Below are 20,220 nucleotides of genomic sequence, written 5' to 3' on the forward strand. Positions count from 1 at the left end.
CATGCCTGCGACGAGACTTGGATTCTGTTTCTTTGGCGCTATCGACCGTTCCATTTCTGTCAGCAATCTCAGCAGCGGAACCAGTGTTTGGTGTTGTACTGTGTAGACACACACTTGGCAGGGCATAGCGAAATTGCGGAAGGGGGCCTCTTTTTGAAACCAGGGCGCGTGCACCCTTCCAAACCCCCAGTCTCCCCACCTCTCTGTTGCGCACCAATCCATGGCAATCTGTCCCTGACAACAAGTTACACAACAGTGACCGCATGCCGTTAGTTGCCGCTAGGTTTGAGATCCCGCTGGGCGGGAACCATGTTGTTCGCCGGCAAAATGTTGCCTCGTCGCACTTCGTGTCTTTCTCTTCTCTATAACCCTTTACTTTCTTCTCGTCAATAGCACGGCCTATCGTATATCTCTAGTGGCTCTCCGGAGAGCCGTCCATTCCTTTAACATCCATTAAGTTCAGCTTCACGTCTTTCCCTCACCGCCGTTACGCATCTTGAGACCTCACTAGCACTTGTGAAACCGCCATGGCCAGGATATTGGGCAGATCAAAATCGCTCCGACTGCTCAGAGGAGGACCACACAAGGATTCCCAACATGAGGAAGGCGGCCACTCGACACCACCGCCGGTGGACTTGGACAGATTAAAGGCGTCAACTCCTGTTACAAGAACGGATAGCCGGGCTGATACCCCCGACATCCTCCAACGGCCAAAGACAGCAGGAGGACAAGGAGACCATGGGAAACTATTTCACAAAAAAGTGGCTCCCGTAACCCCACCTCATACGGAGTTTACCTCTCGGCCACCCTACCCTTCTTCCAATAAGTCGTCCACGACCATATTCTATACCGCAGAAGTACATGAGGATAACGAAGGTTTCATTGGCATTGCCCTTGGTAGCCCAACCATGAACCCACCGTGGGTAACCTCGCCTCAGACGTCGGGAGAGTTGGGAACTGTCACTCACATCTCTTCGAACGCTCATCTGCCGAATACAACGGGACGGAAGCAAGAGGCCCCCAAGCAGAAACTCAGCAGATGGAAATCCATATTCGGCAAGAAACAACAGAGTACTGCAACACAGAAACAATCCTTCTATCAGCTCGTGCAATCCACTGCGCCTCCTCGAGCGGATAGTCACTATGATGACGAATCTCTGGAATCAAGGTCCATCTCACGGGCTGAAGTGTCGACTCAGGATCTTCGCTCTCAATCTCCACCTGTTTTTAAGCCGGAAATTCGACAGTCCCGCAGGTTCCCAAGAGGCTATGAACAACCACATATCGAGACGCGGCCGAGGGCTCTCACCGATACTGCCAATCATGCCAACACATCAAAGCCGTCGTTGATGCGCTCGGCTTCGAGCCCTAAACCTCATATGAGAGGTGACTGGAGTCAGGCGCCAGCGGTCCCACAGGTCACGATATCCAGAGCCCCTCAAGGAATGACGCAGGCTCCAGATACGTCTGGGCCCCTGCTCAATGTCGATATCCCTAGCATCAAGTTGGACAGGTATAGCGTTATGTTCGGAAGCGTACTTCAGTCGAATCTAGGTTCGTCCTCCAACCGGTCATCTTCACTTCTGGTGCGTCGGCAAGGAAATTCGGAAAGATTGAAACCTTTGAACGAGTTGTCTGTGAAGGTAAGTCTGCTGCGTCACGCAAAATGACGATAATTTAACAGTCATACCAGAGGGAGGATGAAGGATCCCAAACTTTGAAGCCCCAGCGTCGTGCTACCTCCCCGTCCCATCCGAAATCGCCTTCCATGGTCTTATCATTATTCCCTCAAACGACTAGCAACAAACCATCATCCCCGCGAGCTCCGTCATCGCGCCGTTCGCGGCGCCTGCAGCGATCTAACACTGCTCCTGCAAGCTCACCAAGCCTGCAAAAGTTCCCCTCGCAGCTTCCCGAACCCAGGGAAGAAGTTACGGCTCCACCAGTTCAGGAAGCTCACGAGAAGGCGCTCGAAGAGGAAGGGAATGATCCGAACCTGAAGTCTCAACTATTTACTCCAACTCCATCCTCCCGTCACAGTTTCGACTCGGATGCAGACGATGCCTCTATCATTATGGCAAACTCTCCTGGCGCACCGTGGAGGCCGCGCATGGGCGAGCCTCAATGGGAGCTGGTCTCCAAACCGACCCAAGCGACCGCGCTGAGGTCACATCCTACCACAGTAGCCCCTGAACAAGGACCTTCGTCCGCACCAGGGGATCTCAGCAATATCGGTAAGGCCCCAACCCACAAACTCGAATCTACCCCGCGATCAGCAGACCGCATCCTTTCCCCGACTCCACAAACGCAAAACGCGTCTCAAACGGCCACCATTGGCATCGCCAGGTCGGTCTCGGTCTCGCGAGCCAGTCCCCGATCAGCAGATCTGGTCTCGCCCCAGCTGATAAGAAGCGCTACTGTGAGAGCGCTGTCACCGGCCTCTGGCCGCTTCATCGACCAGAAACCGCTTACGCCCACGCTGGTCGAGCTCAAAAACCGCAAAAGCCAGCGCGTGCAGTTGGTCGATGCGTAGGATTGGTTTCAGACGGAGTGTTTTACGGGGGATTGTTCTCAACGAGGTAGTTACTGCATTCCTTTTTGTTTTGTTCTCATTGCCTGGGATTCTCACGCCGTCGGCGCGTGAGGCTTTTCTATGTTTAGCGGGGCGAGGAATCTGGGTGATACCATTGGAGTGTCAGATTTTTGAGCGGTTTATGCCGCGAAACTGGTGTTGTTATTGGGTAGATGGTGGTTTGGATTGGGGATTCTTAAGGAATGGAAAACCGCAGGACGGAATATGAAAGCGATATACCTATTTCTGACAAAGTTGATACCAAGGATTGCAATGGACTTCTCGACCAGGGATCGTATGGTACCTAGGTGACCACAACTATATTCCGCACCTAAACAGACAGCAACATATGCTGCCAGCATTACTTAACTTGGCGTCTGCGGCACTGATACAGCAAGATGATTCAGTGAAGTGGTGATTACGAGGTTAAGTCGCGAGACTTCCGTTGTCAAGGGCACTGCTCATGTGTTCTGGTCGCGTCTTTGGCTCGACCTCGCTTCATCAACAGACTCTCTATTACGGCGCCTGATCACAGGTCCATAATGATGCTATATAGTTGGTGAGTCCGAACTCGTATGTTGATGAATTGTCTAAACACTCTCACACCTTAAATAGGAGACCCGCCCAAGGAGCCAATTGGCTTGGTGACAAGGCATCTCATGGCAAAATGAACGGTAAGTGAAACAGCTGGCTATTTCTCATACAATTTCTAGAAACATAATCGTTCAGTGCAACTATCTCTCGAGGCCTACTCTCGCCGAAGCCTACTAGCCTAGCCTTAGTGGGGCACCTTCGCAATGGAGTCCGCAGGTCCGTGCGCGAATAACCTACCCAAAAATTCAACCCAACAAGAGAACAAGCAGCCCCACGCCCAAACACATCTATACCCATCGCCCTCACCTTTTCTCCCTCGTACACAACGCCAATATGGCCAACAATGCTGCCTCGTCGCAGCCGGAGCTGAAGGCGGCCGACATCAGCAGCATGCCGCACTCAGAAGCGCATTACTTCAACAGGTTCGTGCCGCACCGCACTCCGCCTCATTGGCGCGGGGATGATTACTGACGGTTTGGCTTTAGTTACAATCACCATGGTAGGTCGCGGAGGCCTGGAATATGGGGAGCCAGTTGCTAATATGCGTCCTAAGGCATCCACGAGGAAATGCTGGTGTGTACCCCTAGCGATCAGTAGCAATGTGCTCCGAGGAAACGACCCGAACTGATCCGGTGTTCCAGAAAGACGAAGTGCGCACGAAGTCGTATCGCGATGCCATATACCAGAATGCGCACCTCTTCAGGAACAAAGTCGTGCTTGATGTCGGATGTGGAACTGCCATTCTGAGCATGTACGTGCTTCAGACACCTTCTATATACTGGAAGGGTTCCTTCGAGCTTAGAACAGGGACTGACATATGATCCCAGGTTTGCCGTACGCGCAGGCGCCAAGCACGTCATTGGTGTAGACATGTCGACGATTATCGAGAAAGCAAAGGAGATTGTTGCGGTGAACGGGATGTCCGACAAGATCACACTGCTGCAGGGAAAGATGGAGGAGGTTCAGCTGCCCTTCGACAAGGTGGACATCATAATATCAGAGTGGATGGGCTACTTCCTGCTTTATGAGAGCATGCTCGACACCGTCCTCTATGCTCGGGACCGCTATCTGAAGCCGGACGGTAAAATCTTCCCGGACAAAGCTACCATCTACCTGGCTGGCATTGAAGACGGCGATTACAAGGAGGAGAAGATTGGCTGTAAGCTTCAACCAATCCCTTCCGCCGAACTAGGTACTGATCCAAACAGTCTGGGACAACGTCTGGGGCTTCGACTACACCCCGCTAAAAGAAACCGCCATGACCGAGCCCCTCGTCGACACAGTCGACATGAAAGCCATCGTCACGGACCCCTGCGCCGTCATCTCCTTCGACCTCTACACCGTCACCCCCGCCGACCTCGCCTTCAACGTCCCCTACGAGCTCCAAGCCCGCCGCAGCGACTTCGTCCACGCCCTCATCTCGTGGTTCGACATCGAGTTCTCCGCCTGCCACAAGCCCGTCCGCTTCTCCACGGGCCCGCACACAAAATACACGCACTGGAAGCAGACGGTGTTTTACCTCAAGGATGTGCTTACCGTTGAGGAAGGCGAGACCATTACGGGCATGCTGGAGAACAAGCCCAGCGAGAAGAACCACCGCGACCTGGATATCGCCATCTCGTATACACTCAACACGGAGGATATGAATCGCCAGGCGTCGGGCTCGGGCTTTTATACCATGTATGTTTATAAGGTTTTTGTCTTTACTCGAGCGAGAGTGTATAACTGACGATTGCCATTTCTAGGTGCTGATTGCTGAGCGAATGTGATTGCTTGCGCGCAAATTTCTCCGGTAATTTTGGCTCCTCCGAAGACCAACCCCGTTTTTCGGGGGGCATGCTGTTGCACATGATGTCTATCATCATTGGACATGATGAGGAAGGGTGATTCGGCGTTTAAAAAGGAGGTGGGGGCTTCTGAAAAAGGGCAAAAAAGGAGTGGTGGTTTCGAGCGAGAGGGGTGTGTGGAATGTATCAAGGTATCTGGCAGGAGTGAGTGGCCAGCGTGAGGGCGCCGTCCTGCGCTGGTGAATACAGATGGCCGAGTCGGGCTTCGCGCTTCGAGACAGGCTGCATATTATTCTACCTGTTGCTGTGATGTCAACTCTTGTGTTGTATATTGTCCTCTGGCGTTGATGTGTGCCAATTCGCTCCGTCCCTTTCGTGGGTTATTTTGACATGAAAAGGGCCGTAGGAGATTCGCGGACCCGAGACGAAGACAGAGAGTGTACTCACTAAATGGGGAGTTATCAATCAGACAAACATGTTGATACATTTATTGTTTCGTTCGTGTACTTTGCAATTACTTTGCATATAACTCGTGAAGGAAGGTGGTATCAGATATCGATGGACATTGGCCCTATGGTCACTGTTACGCAAATTACTAAGAAAGAGGTCAAGGTCATGCAAGACTACCAAATCCCTCGCCTTGAAGACCGGTCTTGTATACTCAAAACCTCCAAGCCCCTAAACGCCATTCGCCATCATCATTCATTCATCAGAGACTCGGCATACACCAAAAAGAAAAAAAGAGTCGCAACGCCAATATCTACACGCAGTGGAACGCCAACACGTCCTCCCTCAATCAATCCTCAATAATCACTATCCAACCCCTCCATCCTCTCGGGATCGACCCACCTCTTCGCACTGGCATTCGCCTTGAGCACTCTCCTCACCTTAACCGGACTCGCACTCTTAGCCACCTTCTCCCTCTCGCCCCTCTCCACCTTCATCCTCAACCCCCTATTCTCCTCCTCCAACTCCCTCACCCTCAACCTGACCTCCCGTCCCTCCTCATCATCCGCCCACCACCCCTTCCCCTCTTTCCTACCACTACTACTACTACCATCAAAACCCCTCTCAAGCTTCCTCAACCTCTCCCTCTCCTCCGCCCTCGCCGCCTGAATCACAACATCAATCTTGGCATCCAACCTCCCCTCCTGATTCTCAGCCTCCACCTCCCACGCACACCGCCACCTGCGCCTCTCCGCCTCCACCGCCTCCTCCATCGCCGCAAAGCACTCGTCGCGAATCTCCTGCTCCAGATCCTGCATGCGCATCTCAGCTGCCTGCCAGCTCTGCTCGACGGCCTTGCGCCGCGCCGTCTCCTCCGCGAGGCGCAGGGCCAGGATCTCGATTTCGGAGGTGAGCCGGGAAATGGTGCTGTTGGCCGAGTCAAGTTCTTCGAGGATGGCCGAGGGAGTGGAGCGGCCCGAGCCGCCGGGCATATGCGAAGAGGCCGAGGATTTGGGGCGTGTGCCGGCGAGGATGGTCGATGTGGTCGAGGGGATGCGCGGGACGGTGACTTCCCGCGCCAGGGCCGAGTAGCGCAGGATTTGCGACGTGGCGTTGAAATCTCCCTTCGGGTCGGCGGTGACGATCATGATGGATTTCTGCGGCTGGTGGTGGTGGGTCGTTTGGCGGGCGGTGGTGGAGGGGAACGAGTTGGAGAAGAGGAGCTCGGTGAGTTTGCATTGGCGGAAGGGCACGATGTTTCTGGAGCCGTCTTGGTTGTCGGATTGCATCTGCATGCATTGGCCCAGATACATGAGGGATTCGTTGATCTTGCCGGCTTCGGCGAGCGTGGCTCCCGCGGTCTTCGCGTTGCGGGCGCGCTCGGAGCCAGCTAGGTCGACGATGCTGAGGGTGCTGGTTGACCAGGGGCCTTTGCGTTCTGCATTCCGTTTCTTGACTTCTATGCAGAAAAAGCCGTGACTGCGTGAGCTGACCGCATTGCTACCGGTCCCGGCGACCTTGCGCTCCATGAGGCCCGTTTCTAGAACCATGAGGGCTTCTTCCAGGCTGCCACAGATGATTTTGGTTAGGCCGGCGACGACTTTTCGGTCAGGGCTCTGTTCTGTATTTTTGAAAAGGAGAGCTCGTCGCTTGACATTGGGATGTTTACTCTTAGATACATTACCCGCCAAGAGATCGAAAATGCGGTCATTGTAAACCTCGTACATGGAGATTACAATGGCATACTCCGCAGTAGGATCTGAGGGAAGCTCTATGTCTTCGATAGCAGGACTCTGGGGCATTGCTGAAAGACGGGGGATATTCTTTGAGCGGCTCGAAGGGTTGGTGAGGAAGGAACTGCATTCCTTTTTGAGAGGTGAGTATAGATTCGCAGTCGAACGCGCGATTGAAGTCAAATTGCCAGTGACGGGACGGATTGAATGAATGCCTGCACTAGGGCGAGAATCTGGACAAGTCGAGAAAGAATTTTTGAGAACTGAAAGGAGATCTCCTGGAAAAGAAAAGGTTGACGGTGGCGAGACTGGTTTAGAGAGAGGTTGACACGATTGGGTGAAATGGTTACTAACCAGCATTGATGTTTGGGCTCTGGAAGGGCAACGCTCAGATTGGTTGTCTCCGTACATGGCATCGAGATATGCTGTTGCTGTGAACATATTGGCCTCAGATACGTCGGCAGCAGCTAGAGACGAGAAGGCGGGAGCACCGTAGAACGACTGTACAAGTCGGTTTCCTGTAGCTTGGAAGAGCACGTCCAGGGACATTTGGGTGATGCCTCGCACGGTTTTGGTTCCGAGGATCGTATGACTCTTAGCCATTATCAGCGGATGTTCCCCGGATTCCCAATATCAAAATACCTTTCCTGAGCCTGTAACACCCAGTGTGGCAAGCAAGCCATCACGGCCATGTCTCCCATGTCCTCCCAACACTCCCTCGATCATACTGAGCGCCCCTGTGCCCTTGAACAGGTCCATTTGCTCCGCATCTTCCTCAAACACTCTCGTGAAGGCGAATCTCTCCACAGCTCGTTTGCGATTGTCATTCGTAGGTGGTTTAATTGTAATATGAGTCGGGTGTGGCGCATCAGTCTCTTCGACGTTCAGGAATCTGGGGTTTGCAGAATGGGTTGATGGCCTCAGGCGCAGGTAGACATCGAACAGCGAGCTAGAAGGTCGTGGAGGGGGCTCCATGTTGGCTGTGGTGGAGAGTGTAGAGACCGTGTAGTCTGTCTGGAGATTTGTGCGCCATCAGTTGTGGAGTTGGAAATGCGGTTGTGCACTGGGTAAGCGTTGATCAACAATTGCCAACTGGTGGTCCCTATAGCAACGCGACGCGACCGGGGATGCCAGAACACGTGCACCCGCGCATGCTTCAAACTTCAACTTCGAAATGGGTCGTCAGACTGGACTTCAAAGTAATAACCCGCTGTGTGCATCGATCAGTTTGTTCAAAAACATCCCTAAGGGGCCAAAATTCCCTCAGTGCGGTCGAATTCAAGCCTCTTGAGCCAATGAGTGCAGGATTTGCACCTACCCAGCGTATTTATCTATGAAAATCGCACCTTTCCTGGTAACTGTCTATTCTTGTGTTGCATAAGGTATGAGCTCCTTTTTATTCTCGATCTATTGTTATTTTCATCCCTCGATCAAATGCATATTCACATGGTCGAGATTTCAGATCTATGCGGTTCGAACTTATCGATAAGCGAAGCGGACCCTGGGACGTCATCCTCCGCTCTTTGATGACAGGGGATAGATTAGGCTAGATCTGTGCGAAGGTAAAAGACGATTATCTAACACCGGATTCAAACAAAAGAGTAGCGCCAATCGATCAAGTTGTGGAACCTGACGAGAGTTTGTGAACAGGGTCAAGGGAATGATGCATGTGGCTTGGTCTCTTGGTTCCACCCGCCCGGCAGCTGCAATGACGCAACCACGGGCAATGGTCGATCCCACGCCTTGTCAACAGTGGATCATATACACTACGGATAGATCCTAACTTCCTCATACCTACACACAGCTCTTCTCTTTCTGCTACAACAGTCATTATGTCGGCCGCCGGAGTGCAATACAAAGATCTGCTCGCCGTCCCGCATGTCACTGAACCAGACAAGGAGGAACGCACAACAACACTGACCGACCAGCCTACGGATAGCCATGCCTTGGCAATGGAAGCAGCAAAGGCCCCCGAGCAGACGGGAGCCGCTCAGGTGGGACACAAGGGGGAAGTCCTGAACTTGGGCTGGAATGAGCCTGAGAGCTGTGTTGAGAATCCCCTTGTGGGTGGACTCCGTAATGAGGATCTATGGGTGCTCATTCGGCGCTTCAACAAGGTATACAGTCCCTGAACTTATAGTTTGGTCTTGGAGCTAATAGACTGCAGCAAATGTATCACGTCAAGGAGATGCCGAACCCTCCGCCTGGAGGATTGGATCTCAATGTCGCCGACGACGAGGAGTTCTCGCCTGACAAACTGAGAAGCAATATTGAACGCCTGTACATGACTATTGTACGCTATCCTCAATCTACCAAATCTCATTCTCCATTACTAACACCTCTCTCTAGGGCATCGGCATGATCGCTTTCTATAAGCACATCGTACGTCTTCGATCCTGGCGAGAGACACGACGAACAGCCTGCTTCTGCACTGCCTATTTCCTGGCCTGGGCTTTCGATTGCATAGTGCCTCTACTATCCGCCACTTTAATTGCCCTCATTGCGTACCCTCCTTCTCGCGATTTCCTCTTTCCCCCAGCGCCAATCGCCATGGTTTCTCACACAGGTGGTATTCAAAAACCGAAGGCGGGAGTGCTTGGTAGCCATAGTGCTACCGGAGCCCCCGAGAAACACAAGGGAGAAGCGGTGGAGCAAGAAGCCAACAACTTTGTCAATGGTATTGCTTCGGTGGCGCTATCGAGCGCAACCGGCAAACATCCTCAAGGCGAACCTCCGGATGGAGGACCTGCCGATACTGTCCCAGATCCTACCGCCATTGCCGAAGCACCTACAGAAGCAGCAGCAGGTAGTGATAAGAAGCATGACAAGACAAAGGTTCCAATGGAGACGATGATGTGGACAAAGATGAGACCCGTCATGCATGCTCTTTCCAATCTCAGTGATGGTTGGGAACGATTCGCCAAGTAAGTTGGCCCCCTGTGATTTTGGGTACCTCATCTTAACCTCTTTTCCAGCGCCCTTTCTCCTATTGCCCCCTTCCCTCAACATCGTTACCGCCTCCGTCTTGCCGGCCTCGTCCTTCCCATCTTCATCATCTCCTGGTTCGTAACATACTACATGTTCTTGAAAGGCCTAACCTTCGGCTTCGGCTTCGGATTCTTCGGTCAACCCCTCATCACGCGCGGCATCGACTTCCTGAACCGCAAGATTCCCAACTGGCAAAAGCTCCTCGAGCTCCGCAACACCATTCTCAAAGGCGTTCCCACAAATGCCCAACTCACCATCACCCTCCTCCGCATCGGCGAGGCGAACAAAGCCCCCCTACCTCCTCCTCCCCATGTGGAGGGCCCACCTCCAGAAGGACCTTCTCATGTCGAGGAGCAGCAAATGCGCGTGGAGGGCGCAGACAAGCTCGCCGTGACCGACTCCGAAGTCAACGAAGCCATGGCCCAAGCCCCCATCGAAGCCGCCGAGACCTCAGCCTCCGACATCCATGCCTCCAAAGAGAAATCCCACGGTAAAGTGGGCAGCAAGATCCTCGGATTCTTCAAAGGTACCGTCAAAGGCGGCGTGGAAACCAGCGTCGGCGCCGATAAAATCAAAGCCAAGATTGGAGACCACCACGCCAGAAACCGTCTCGGTGCTGTCCCGCCCAAGAACGCAGACATGACGTCCGGGCCCGTCGAGTTCCGCGCCCGCTACGAGGGAAAGAAGGGTCATGTGTATATTACGACTAAAGCCACGATTCCGTGCGTGGCCTTCTCTACGGACTCTACCATCGAGAAAGTCGGCACGAAGGATCGGGAGGACTTACATCCCCTCTGGAGTATTCCTATTGGGGATATTGCCGAGTTGAAGAAGGTGGGAGGATTCGGGTGGAAGGCGAAGATGGTGGTGGGTTGGGCGATGAATAGGGAGGTGCACGAGGGGTTGGAGATTGTGGAGAGGAATGGGAGGAGGACGAAGGTGATGGCGATGCCGTTGAGGGACGAGTTGTTTAATCGGTTGGTAGCGATTGGGGGCCAGAAGTGGGAGAGTTGGTAGGGTGAATGGGTGGGAAATGGAAGAGGGTTATGGGATAGTGTATGCGTGATTTTATGTCGGCAGCCTTCCTATTGCTATGGCATTTCGTTCCTTTTTATTCGGTAGGCTATTTGTTGAACGGAGTGACTCGGGCATACAGAAGAGGCATGGTTTCCAATAAATGTAACAGAGCTCTAAACGTCCAGTTTAGTCCTTTGCACTGTCTCTTATACCTAAGCCGGAACATTTCACCATGTTCCTTATTGCCTGAACTCCAACCTGAAAGTATAACCATAACGGCCTCCATCGCCCAATCGCCCAACACCGATACCTAATGAACACTACCAAAATGCTCTACGACCTCACAGCGCCACCGAATTCCCCAAATCATGCTCCTTGAGATAATCGCCGCCCTTCTCCATAAACTCGGCCCTCGTCACAAACGCCGCCTTCGCCTTTGCACTCCCCGCCCACTTGGCCGCTCCCCTCCACGCATCCAGTACACAATCGCCCGCTCTCCTTACCCTCAATTCCTCCTCCGCCGGCAGTACAGCACGCAGTTCATTCCGCAACCTCTCTTCGAAACCCTGGAACATTGTGTTCCCTCCGGTCAGGAAAATATCTTTCAGGACATCCTTCCTGTAAGCCGAGTCCGCCAGCCGCTCATTCAGAATGGTCGCCGCAATCTCCACGATGCCCGCCTGATCCAAACCCGCAATACTCGGCTGGAACACCACCTCGGGCACGCGTATCCTCTCGACATTGAGATGAATCTGATTCGCCTCGCGCTGACTCTGCGCATCAAACGGCCAGGGCCCCCGCAGGAACGCATGTAATTTACTCCTCGTCCAGTCCATCTGCGCCTCGCGCGTCGACTCCTCGGTGAACTCTGGATCGTGCTTCAAAAGCTGGGCTTCGAGGTTCTTCAACTCGCGATTCAGGTCCTCTTCTTCTTCATCGTCGCTGCCCTCGCCCGTGGCAATGGTGCGGTAGACGCCCCAATCCGCGTCGTCGGCGCCAAACGTGTCGTCGTCGCCGCCGCCGCGCCGCCGCTTCTTGGTCGGGTTGTCCGACGCCAGGTTCGCCACGGCCTTCATGCGCATCTGGTTCGCGAGGCTCTTGCGCGTGCCGAGCTCGGCCCTGAGGCGCTCGCGCTCCTTGATCTTGGCGATGATGGCTTGTCGCGCCATGCGGCGCTCGCCCACCCACCCCTCGAAGTCGTTTTGGCGGCGCTCGTCGTCGAGCCGTTGCTCTTCCGCTAATCTGGCCTTTTCCTTTTCCTTCTCGGCCTTTGCGCGTTGCCGCGCTTCGTAGTTTGCCTTGTTGAGGCGCTGTTGGCGCTTCTGCTTGAGGCCGTCTTCGTCGAGCTGGTCGTCCGGGACGTCCAGGAGGGGGAACGTCGGTTCCTCCTTTTGCTCTTCCTCGTCGGCGTCGCCGACGTCTTTATTCCGGGCCTTCTTGACCGATTTCTCGAGCTCCTTGATGCGCTTCTCCAGCTGCGATTCGTCGTCGAAGTCGTTGGAGTCGAGGATCCGCTTGGCGTCCTTCTTGGTCGTGTTTTGCAGCTGCGCCTGCAGCTGGATGTAGTACTCCAGTTCCTCCTCCTTGCGCTTCAGCTTCTCGAGGCGCATTTTCGCGGCCTGCGCCTGGAGCCGGCGACCGCTTTCCTTGCGCTTCTCGGCTGCGGCGGCGAGTTCCTCTTCCGTCTTCTGCACGACGACTTGTTCGGCGTAGGGGAACTGGACGATGTGATCGCGGTCCTCGAGGCCCGTCCAGTCGAGGTAGTGGCTCAGTTCCTGCTCGTAATCCTGGCTTACGTAGCAATGCTCGCGCACCAAGTCTTCGGCCTGCGTGTCGCTGATCTTGCCGGGGAAGGCTGGGTATTTCAGTCGGAGGAGTTTGAGGAGGTACTCTGCGGATTGGAAGCGGCCCCAGTTGAGGCGCGTGGCTTGGGAGAGGACGGCTTTGGAGTCGACGACGGGGATGACGTGGGTTGCGGTGTAGGAGGAGGAGACGACGAGGCCGTGTCTGCCGCCGTTGTACGAGTAGGAGAAGAGCGAGTCGATGCCGTAGGCTACCGAGGGGGCGCCGTAGCATTCGAAGAGGATCTCGGACATGGCTGGACGTAGGCGTTAGTATTTCCGTCATTCCAGAAGTACAGTCGTGGAGAAGTATACATACTCTTTCGCGTGTATCCCAAGTTGGCCACAGGTTCCGTCATGACAATCGGCCGATCTATACTCCCATTCTGCCCATCCACGCCCAGTTTTATGAAACAATAATCCAGCACCCCTTCTTGCACGTCCCAGTTGTTTATGATATTAGATCCTGGCTCGTAGATGTTCTTCGCCTGCCCGCGCGCCGTGCCGTCAGAGTACACGTCCGACCCGACAAATGTGAATGTCCGATTGAGTTTGCGGTCCCTATACCGCGCCATGAGCGGGGGAAACGATATTCGAGGTTTGGAGTCGAAGGACCAGCCGGCGCGAACTGCGGATGAGCCTGATTGCGTGTTAATATGTCGTTGTTGGGAGCGCTGAGAAGGGGCCTTCTAACCATTGTCAATCACGATCGCTGTCTCCCTGTTGCTGCGCGCATATCCCTCGGTGTCTATGGGTTTGAAGCCTTCGAATGGCGGCTCGCTGACGCTCCAGATCTTAGCTGGCGGTGGTTTGGGCGAGTTGCGCCCGGCGACGGGTGGTGTCTCGGTGGTTGCGGAGGGTGCCATGTCGTAGGGAGGCGGTGGTGGACGAATGGAGAGGGGTCCGGTTGTGGTGTTATATCACACCGTGAAGGCGGCGAAGCAATCGGGTCATTAGATTGGAGGTGTGTGGGGGGTTGTATGTTGAGTTCATTCGAGAGACCTCCGAGCTTGTGGTTCCGCATAGCGTCGAGATGGTCCGAGCTTGTTCACGCCTAGAGGCGCGATATCTTCAACTTCACGCCCTTACCCTCACATTCACCATTGCTATGAAATATAGTATGGAGCACGAACGGTGATCTGCTAGGAATGGATGCTTGCTAAAACTGTACCCTACCCCTACCGATTGTGCATAATCTCGTCATTCACTGTGTTCCAACTGTGATGAATATTGGCTAGACCTCAACGAACTCATAATCCAGCTGTCGCCTTTACGACGTCCGGGCCGGAGGTCTCGATCGAGCATGCTCCGACACTGCTGTCGGACGTTGGCATCACTCGTAGTCCGCTGCATCGCCCGCGTAGGCGCACCAAACCGCAAACTGCTTCATCACAGACTGGCACATCCCCCTTCAAGATGGATCCTTGAGGTTATTGGTAGCTTAAACTAGTCAGCTATCAACAAACTGACACAGTGTTTCAAGAAACTTACCCTCCAAGTGGAATAGGACGTTGGACTGGTAATTCTTGAACATCTGCGCTACCAGCTCGACATCCATATTCTGGATGTTGATCTCTTGGAGGTTTTTGTTGAGCATCATGATGGCTTCATTCAGTTTCTCCTGCATTGAAGGTTAGCTGCTCTTTTTTGATCTAGCTCTTTCGAATGGTACCACTCACAACATTGACGATTATTCGAGATATAAGTAGGCTTTGTTGATGCTCGTGCGGACTCTCCTACTTATTGTCAGAATGAATCGCGGACTACATTAATATAGAGTCCTTTCATACCATGTTGCGGGTTGTGCTGTCGGGATGGAGAGCAAGCGCTGGTGTTGTTAAACAGGGCCCACAAAAACAGCTTGGTTGCCAAGGTCCGCGTCGATCACTCAACACCCCGGTGGGATTGGAGGACATCATCAGTCGGAATGCTAAACACGCTCAAACAATACACCGACGAAGCAACGAAGATATTACCACAATTGCAGAAATCCTTCATACCAGTAGACCCTCAACCTACCCAACTCATCCCTCGACACCGCACTATATCATTCTGCAAGCCTTCCCTACCATGGCTCCCATCACAGCCGCGTCCGACGAGAAGACGCACCAAGCTCTCCTCGACAAACTCGACATCTACGCCATCCCCAAGCCCTTCCGCAACCCTCACTGGAAGCCCCCGCAACGCCGCAACAAAAACGTCAAACAAATCCTCGCCGACGCGACACGCAAGGAAGCCTCCGTCATGGCCACCCAGAACAACAGCGGCATGTCCACGCCCGTCCTGCCGCATTCCGAAGCCCTCACCGGAGGCGCCGGTACGCCCGTCGAAAGTAGCCGGCGACCGCCCAATATTGCCCAAGCGACCCAGAGCCTCAGCACGCTTGTGCTGGAGAGGAACACGAAAGCGGCGCTGAATAGCGTGGCGAATGGCCCGGCGCCTACGTACATGAATATCGAATCGGCGCCGAGTTTCCATCCCAGCGGGCAGAGGAGGTACTGCGATATCACGGGGTTGCCGGCGCCGTATACGGATCCGAAGACGAGGCTGAGGTATCATGACAAGGAGGTGTTTGGCGCGATCAGGACGATGCCGCAGAATGCCGTGGAAGGGTATCTGGCAGCTCGAGGGGCACATACAGTGCTGAAGTGAGGGAGAATGTGGTATGGAGAGGGAATACTAAATATAATGCTCGGGAACACGCATGCCACTGGCAGCAAGGCTTCGTCGGGATGCATCAGAAGCTTCACCTGGTGGTACTCAAAGGACAGGGAATCTGGTATTGCTACATAAGAAGAGCAGCGCACGCCGGGTCGAGCTGGCAGGGGGAACTCAAAGAGGATGTAGGACCAACAAAGTCAAGCGCTCTCCACCCACCAAGCCCCTCTCGAGGCAAGGTTCAAGAAGGCGCTCCGGCTTAATCGTGATCGCAGTTTCTTCTTCGCCCGTTAATAAGAAGACGGGGGTACCAGGAGCGCACTGTGAAGCGATCCTAGTTACAGCAGGAAGAAGCGCATGCTGTCGTCGGGGCGAGATCTACAGTATCTATTGAGTAGGACAAAATAGCATCTAGAATCTAATGCTTATCCGTCCAGACATAAGTTCTCAGATAATTGACTTGTGGGACTCGTGATAGCTTTTGAGGCTGGTAGGAAATGATGGATGAGACTCGAGGTGACATTTTCTGCGAACGCCCGCTGAACGGACGCGGGACGACAAGGATTCCGCCCCGAGCCGCTTCGGGCCGACCTTAGCTCCGGCGCGTTTCTCCTGCTGGCGCTGAGTAGTACATCCGGACACGAAACCAAAAAGTGTCGAGTGAAGGAAACATACCGCTGATGCGTACATTCTCTCTCTATATATCCAAAAGACCGCCGTAATCCCCCTTCATTGGACCTCTATACCTCCATTTCCCCTCCACTCCAACCCCAAGTTCGTCAAGATGCCTACCATGTGGCTAACAGACACACAAAGTACGATCCCCCTCCAAACCCCATGGCGCTTTTCAAAGAGAAGACTCGAGTCTAACATTTCCCGTTTCTAGAAATCGGAGTCGCCTTCTGCTCAGGGGGTAGGTACGCACCCTCACCCTCACCCCCACCCTCATCCTGCGCGCATCCCCGCAGCGCAAGTACACAGTAGAGAAACCCGTCGAGGATTAAGACATGGCAAACAGGCGGCTTCTTCCTGCTCGGAGGCATCATGATGTTCTTTGACCGCGCAATGTATGCCGCCTCCCCTTTCCAAATCCAATCTACTCCCCAAAACATGTAATTAACACACCCACAGGCTAGCAATGGGCAACGTACGTCCCCCAATACTCACCCTGTCCTCCCCCGTCCCCTACTTCCCACCCCCAATAACACCACTCTAACCCCCTCAGATCCTCTTCCTCATCGGCCTAACCCTCATCATCGGCCCCCAAAAAACCGCCCTCTTCTTCGCGCGCCGCCAGAAATGGAAAGGCACCGCCGCCTTCGCCGCCGGCATCTCGCTCATCCTGCTGCGCTGGCCCTTCTTCGGTTTCCTGATCGAGTTGTATGGGATTTTAGTGCTGTTTGGGGATTTCCTGGCCACGGTGGCCGGGTTCGTCGGGGGTGTGCCTGTGGTGGGGCCCGTCGTGAAAGGGGTGTTGGAGAGGATTGGTGGTGTGGCTGGGGGGGCGGGGGGGGGGAGGGGGGAGTTGCCGGTGTAAGAGGGGGAGAATGGATTTTTGAGGATGGTGGGATTCTGTGAGGAGAGAGGGGATATGAGGGTGAGATGCTGGGTTACCGCTTCGAAGGCAGGACCTGTCTGGCTGAGTGGGTAAAGGTTGAGCTAGACTCGGCCGGTGAGGTTGGCGCGCGCATTGGGCGGCGTTATTCTGACTTTTTATCGGCTTGGGCGGTTTCCCGTTTATTGATACAAGAGATGTATCATCAGGTCTATGTTCATAATGCAGTTGTGCGCAACCATGAAGAGGAGACAGTACATGTTAATAGAGCTGTTGTACTCGACGACATCAAGGGATTACTAAGAAGTATGCATCTAGGATCTATATGCCGTATTTATATGACCGTTCTACCGCACCTACGTCTTGGGGATGAGACATCCCAATTATTTACTCACTCAATCTAGACGGGCGAGACAACATGGCCACGACTCTTAGTTGTAGTAGAGGCTAACTTGTTTCTCACCTCACGTCACCAAGCCAAAGCCAACACAAAAGCAACGCACTATACGACCACCCCATTGGAGAAAAACGCAAAAACATACAGCATTCCAACTACCCTACCCTACTCTACCTTACCCCATGCAGCCCACCCACCCACACATCTCTCTCCATGGATTAAACATAACCCTCCCAAACCGAAAAACTCAAGTCACAACCAACCAAACCAACCAACCAACCAACCTACCTCAAAACTCAAAACATACTAACCACAGACTAACAGACTCTACCTACAACCAAGCAAACACAACCCCCGTCCCCCCCATCAAGGCCCCCAGCACCCACACGCCCCTAACCCCAAACACCTCAACCTCGCCCCCCTTAACTCCCGGCGCCGCACCCCCTTCAAACGGCGCGCTCGGCGCCTCCGTCTCGGTCTCGGTCGGCGGTGCAACCGGCAACACCGTCTCCGACACCAACGTCGTGGGTTGTCCCTGGGGCCCCGTCGTCGTGATGGAGATGCGCGTGGTGGTGAACTGTTGTTTTGTTGGGTTCACGGCCGTGGTGGGCGGCGGGATGATGGTGGTGGTGATGTTGGCGAAGGGGCCGGTCGCGGTTTGTTGTTGTGTGGTTATTGTCACGTTACGCCCGCCGGTGGTGGTGGTGAGGGGGATGATCCTTGTGATGGGGGTGGCGGTGGTGGTGGTGTTGATGCGGGCGGTCGTAGTAGTAGTGTTGACGACCACGGGGCGGATGTTGGCGCAGATGGTGTTGACGAAGCGTTGGTAGGCTGGTTGGTGGATGTTAGTACATGGGTAGGTGCTTGTTTACATCTATGGTACAAAGCAGAGAGAGGATAGGGAATGTGGAGACGCACCCGCGAAATCACTCTCAGAGCAGGCCCGGCGGATGGCCTCGCCCACCTGTTGGCGAGCGAGCTCGTCGCAGATGCACGGGAAGCTGGCCGGGTTGCATTGGCTGTTGGCTAGACGCTCGAAGATGATGGTTTGCTGGGTACGTTTCGTCAGTGTCGTGTGTGAGAGGTGGAGGTGGGCTTCTTCATTTAGGGGTTGCTTACAGCGCACTGAGGGAGGCCTTCAATGGGACCCGGGAACTGCGCGGTAGCGGTGGGCAGGATGGTGGTGAGCGTCAAGAGGGACGTCGTGAGGATTGTGATGGTGGAGGGCGGCATGTTGGAATGCGTGGCGGTAGTGGTCGTCCCTGTCTCAGTAGGCTTGGTAACCTTCGTAGTCGTAGTCGACGTCGTCACCGTCGTCGTCGTCCCCGTCACAGTCGGCGTCCTCGTCTTCGTCGTCGTCACGTCGACGGTAACAGTCGTAGTAGGCCGTTTGGAGTGAGGATAAGGATCCCAAGTCGCTGAACTGTAAATGAGAGCCCGAACGAGGAGATCGGGTACGTGCATGGGAAAAAACGGGCGGGCGGGTTCAAGTTAACGAGTGAAGAGGAGGAGGAGGAGGAGGAGGAGGAGGAAGGGACTTTCGAGAAATGCGATGAGTAGGTAGCTACGGCGGGCGGAGGGAGGGAGACGGTGCTGGATGCGGTCGGGGACAGGTTATATGCGACTTGTCCATTCTTGTTCGATTGGTGGCCGTTTGCGACGACATCGGTTGGGACTAGAGTGGAGGTGATTATGAGAGAAGATTGACGTAGAGGGTGCGATGGTCCCGGAATCGGGTGTGTTCTTTGTTGAGGTGGTCGAGGTTTTGAGCGTCGGTAGCTTGCTATAACCGGTTTCCGCTTTCGTCACCCACTGGAATGTAGCCAAGGAAAACCGCCATGGACGCAAAGAGACGCTGGGAGGGTTATGTCAGCAGATATATTATACTATACGCATGTCTAGGCGATTGATATACGTATCGACAGCTAGTGACTGCTGGGAGGTGTGCTCCCCTCTGAATCTTGGAGCAGTGAACTAGGTTCCTGGACCGCCGCATGTATCGTGGACAATGGCCATGAATACTGACATGTGCAGTCGAGAACCATCAGAACGACGGGAAATCAAAGACTTTACGGTCTTCGATGTTAGCTAGCACCCTTGTAGGTATAGCACGCAATCCAAGGAAAGCCGACATGATCGACCACAATAGGGTATGGGAAGTCGTCCAAACAGTGGAATCCCACGTTCAGCCCGCAAACCGATCGTTCGACGTGAAACATCTGGGGCTAACATGGTGCGGAGTAATCTTTGCTGCTAGCGAAAATAGGACAAAATAGGGAATAGCTGGATATGCAGTACTCTGCCAGCAAAGCCTTTGTGACTACTGAGCGGCTCTCCGGAACTGACTAATCAGTGAATCACGTGCTAACTACAGTTATTAACGCATGTTGCTCTTTTATATCTAGAGAAAGGTCTACAAGTTAACATTACTGCTCCCTTTTACTCAAAGTTAAACTTTTACAAGTTTCTAGCGCAGAATCTCGTCTTGGGAGTAGCGACATGGGCAACTTCCCATGAAAGTAGATGACTCCCTCTCCCTCTCCCACTCCCACGAACGCTGCTCGGACTCAACTAGCATGCATGCTGAGGCTGATCTGGGAGTTCTGCGGCGATTGCATCCCACCCATTCAC

At 54.0% G+C, this 20,220-nt stretch overlaps 9 protein-coding genes across 9 annotated transcripts; 5 read left to right on the top strand and 4 right to left on the bottom strand.

The window, feature by feature from the left end:
- Positions 1–527: 527 nt before the first annotated feature.
- On the top strand, positions 528–2,533 carry EI97DRAFT_454722 (uncharacterized protein; the record flags this gene model as incomplete). The annotated part of the gene is made up of 2 exons (XM_033800572.1): positions 528–1,643; positions 1,694–2,533. 2 exons carry the CDS (start codon positions 528–530, stop codon positions 2,531–2,533), a joined length of 1,956 nt encoding a protein of 651 aa, XP_033659082.1.
- A 915-nt stretch (positions 2,534–3,448) lies between these two features.
- On the top strand, positions 3,449–5,387 carry EI97DRAFT_429557 (arginine n-methyltransferas-like protein). Its single transcript, XM_033797464.1, has 7 exons — positions 3,449–3,588; positions 3,652–3,665; positions 3,720–3,739; positions 3,808–3,917; positions 3,994–4,325; positions 4,375–4,846; positions 4,912–5,387. Exons 1-7 carry the CDS (start codon positions 3,500–3,502, stop codon positions 4,916–4,918), a joined length of 1,044 nt encoding a protein of 347 aa, XP_033659083.1. The 5' UTR covers positions 3,449–3,499; the 3' UTR covers positions 4,919–5,387.
- A 110-nt stretch (positions 5,388–5,497) lies between these two features.
- Positions 5,498–8,273, bottom strand: EI97DRAFT_429559 (kinesin). Its single transcript, XM_033797465.1, has 3 exons — positions 7,776–8,273; positions 7,488–7,727; positions 5,498–7,265 (listed from the first exon to the last, which is right to left on the bottom strand). The coding sequence occupies exons 1-3, from the start codon at positions 8,106–8,108 to the stop codon at positions 5,757–5,759; spliced, it is 2,082 nt and encodes a 693-aa protein (XP_033659084.1). The 5' UTR covers positions 8,109–8,273; the 3' UTR covers positions 5,498–5,756.
- Positions 8,274–8,703: 430 nt separating this feature from the next.
- On the top strand, positions 8,704–11,359 carry EI97DRAFT_429560 (uncharacterized protein). Its single transcript, XM_033797466.1, has 4 exons — positions 8,704–9,250; positions 9,301–9,426; positions 9,483–10,057; positions 10,109–11,359. Exons 1-4 carry the CDS (start codon positions 8,966–8,968, stop codon positions 11,136–11,138), a joined length of 2,016 nt encoding a protein of 671 aa, XP_033659085.1. The 5' UTR covers positions 8,704–8,965; the 3' UTR covers positions 11,139–11,359.
- Positions 11,280–14,075, bottom strand: EI97DRAFT_410471 (actin-like ATPase domain-containing protein). Its single transcript, XM_033796705.1, has 3 exons — positions 13,674–14,075; positions 13,299–13,619; positions 11,280–13,236 (listed from the first exon to the last, which is right to left on the bottom strand). Exons 1-3 carry the CDS (start codon positions 13,843–13,845, stop codon positions 11,480–11,482), a joined length of 2,250 nt encoding a protein of 749 aa, XP_033659086.1. The 5' UTR covers positions 13,846–14,075; the 3' UTR covers positions 11,280–11,479.
- A 36-nt stretch (positions 14,076–14,111) lies between these two features.
- EI97DRAFT_390316 (DASH complex, subunit Dad4) lies at positions 14,112–14,795 on the bottom strand. Its single transcript, XM_033796220.1, has 4 exons — positions 14,770–14,795; positions 14,659–14,715; positions 14,471–14,600; positions 14,112–14,419 (listed from the first exon to the last, which is right to left on the bottom strand). Exons 1-4 carry the CDS (start codon positions 14,770–14,772, stop codon positions 14,391–14,393), a joined length of 219 nt encoding a protein of 72 aa, XP_033659087.1. The 5' UTR covers positions 14,773–14,795; the 3' UTR covers positions 14,112–14,390.
- Positions 14,796–14,908: 113 nt separating this feature from the next.
- On the top strand, positions 14,909–16,042 carry EI97DRAFT_429564 (uncharacterized protein). Its single transcript, XM_033797467.1, has one exon. The coding sequence runs from the start codon at positions 15,050–15,052 to the stop codon at positions 15,629–15,631; it is 582 nt and encodes a 193-aa protein (XP_033659088.1). The 5' UTR covers positions 14,909–15,049; the 3' UTR covers positions 15,632–16,042.
- A 354-nt stretch (positions 16,043–16,396) lies between these two features.
- On the top strand, positions 16,397–17,174 carry EI97DRAFT_498116 (Got1-domain-containing protein; the record flags this gene model as incomplete). Its single annotated transcript, XM_033802538.1, has 4 exons — positions 16,397–16,452; positions 16,524–16,704; positions 16,769–16,784; positions 16,863–17,174. Exons 2-4 carry the CDS (start codon positions 16,682–16,684, stop codon positions 17,172–17,174), a joined length of 351 nt encoding a protein of 116 aa, XP_033659089.1. The 5' UTR covers positions 16,397–16,452; positions 16,524–16,681.
- Positions 17,175–17,582: 408 nt separating this feature from the next.
- On the bottom strand, positions 17,583–19,439 carry EI97DRAFT_429565 (uncharacterized protein). The gene is made up of 3 exons (XM_033797468.1): positions 18,709–19,439; positions 18,508–18,640; positions 17,583–18,420 (listed from the first exon to the last, which is right to left on the bottom strand). The coding sequence occupies exons 1-3, from the start codon at positions 19,051–19,053 to the stop codon at positions 17,921–17,923; spliced, it is 978 nt and encodes a 325-aa protein (XP_033659090.1). The 5' UTR covers positions 19,054–19,439; the 3' UTR covers positions 17,583–17,920.
- Positions 19,440–20,220: the final 781 nt, after the last annotated feature.

This window comes from Westerdykella ornata (genome assembly GCF_010094085.1).
Source record: "Westerdykella ornata strain CBS 379.55 unplaced genomic scaffold EI97scaffold_1, whole genome shotgun sequence".
In the NCBI taxonomy this organism is placed as follows: Eukaryota; Fungi; Ascomycota; class Dothideomycetes; order Pleosporales; family Sporormiaceae; genus Westerdykella; species Westerdykella ornata.

Excerpts from the sequence above, each read along its gene's own strand:
- EI97DRAFT_429559 (XM_033797465.1), bottom strand. The coding sequence starts at position 8,108 with ATGGAGCCCCCTCCACGACCTTCTAGCTCGCTGTTCGATGTCTACCTG. Across the intron at positions 7,728-7,775 it reads GTGTTACAGGCTCAGGAAAG|AGTCATACGATCCTCGGAAC; the intron begins GTATTTTGATAT and ends ATAATGGCTAAG. Across the intron at positions 7,266-7,487 it reads GAGCCCAAACATCAATGCTG|GAATGCAGTTCCTTCCTCAC; the intron begins GTTAGTAACCAT and ends CCTCTCAAAAAG.
- EI97DRAFT_429565 (XM_033797468.1), bottom strand. The coding sequence starts at position 19,053 with ATGCACGTACCCGATCTCCTCGTTCGGGCTCTCATTTACAGTTCAGCG. Across the intron at positions 18,641-18,708 it reads AAGGCCTCCCTCAGTGCGCT|CAAACCATCATCTTCGAGCG; the intron begins GTAAGCAACCCC and ends AAACGTACCCAG. Across the intron at positions 18,421-18,507 it reads CTCTGAGAGTGATTTCGCGG|CCTACCAACGCTTCGTCAAC; the intron begins GTGCGTCTCCAC and ends TCCACCAACCAG.
- EI97DRAFT_410471 (XM_033796705.1), bottom strand. The coding sequence starts at position 13,845 with ATGGCACCCTCCGCAACCACCGAGACACCACCCGTCGCCGGGCGCAAC. Across the intron at positions 13,620-13,673 it reads AGCGATCGTGATTGACAATG|GCTCATCCGCAGTTCGCGCC; the intron begins GTTAGAAGGCCC and ends ACACGCAATCAG. Across the intron at positions 13,237-13,298 it reads CTTGGGATACACGCGAAAGA|CCATGTCCGAGATCCTCTTC; the intron begins GTATGTATACTT and ends GCCTACGTCCAG.
- EI97DRAFT_429557 (XM_033797464.1), top strand. The coding sequence starts at position 3,500 with ATGGCCAACAATGCTGCCTCGTCGCAGCCGGAGCTGAAGGCGGCCGAC. Across the intron at positions 3,740-3,807 it reads GCATCCACGAGGAAATGCTG|AAAGACGAAGTGCGCACGAA; the intron begins GTGTGTACCCCT and ends CCGGTGTTCCAG. Across the intron at positions 4,326-4,374 it reads CAAGGAGGAGAAGATTGGCT|TCTGGGACAACGTCTGGGGC; the intron begins GTAAGCTTCAAC and ends TGATCCAAACAG.
- EI97DRAFT_429560 (XM_033797466.1), top strand. The coding sequence starts at position 8,966 with ATGTCGGCCGCCGGAGTGCAATACAAAGATCTGCTCGCCGTCCCGCAT. Across the intron at positions 9,427-9,482 it reads AACGCCTGTACATGACTATT|GGCATCGGCATGATCGCTTT; the intron begins GTACGCTATCCT and ends ACCTCTCTCTAG. Across the intron at positions 10,058-10,108 it reads GGTTGGGAACGATTCGCCAA|CGCCCTTTCTCCTATTGCCC; the intron begins GTAAGTTGGCCC and ends CCTCTTTTCCAG.
- EI97DRAFT_429564 (XM_033797467.1), top strand. The coding sequence starts at position 15,050 with ATGGCTCCCATCACAGCCGCGTCCGACGAGAAGACGCACCAAGCTCTC.
- EI97DRAFT_390316 (XM_033796220.1), bottom strand. Across the intron at positions 14,601-14,658 it reads CTCGAATAATCGTCAATGTT|GAGAAACTGAATGAAGCCAT; the intron begins GTGAGTGGTACC and ends CCTTCAATGCAG. Across the intron at positions 14,420-14,470 it reads CGTCCTATTCCACTTGGAGG|CTACCAATAACCTCAAGGAT; the intron begins GTAAGTTTCTTG and ends GACTAGTTTAAG.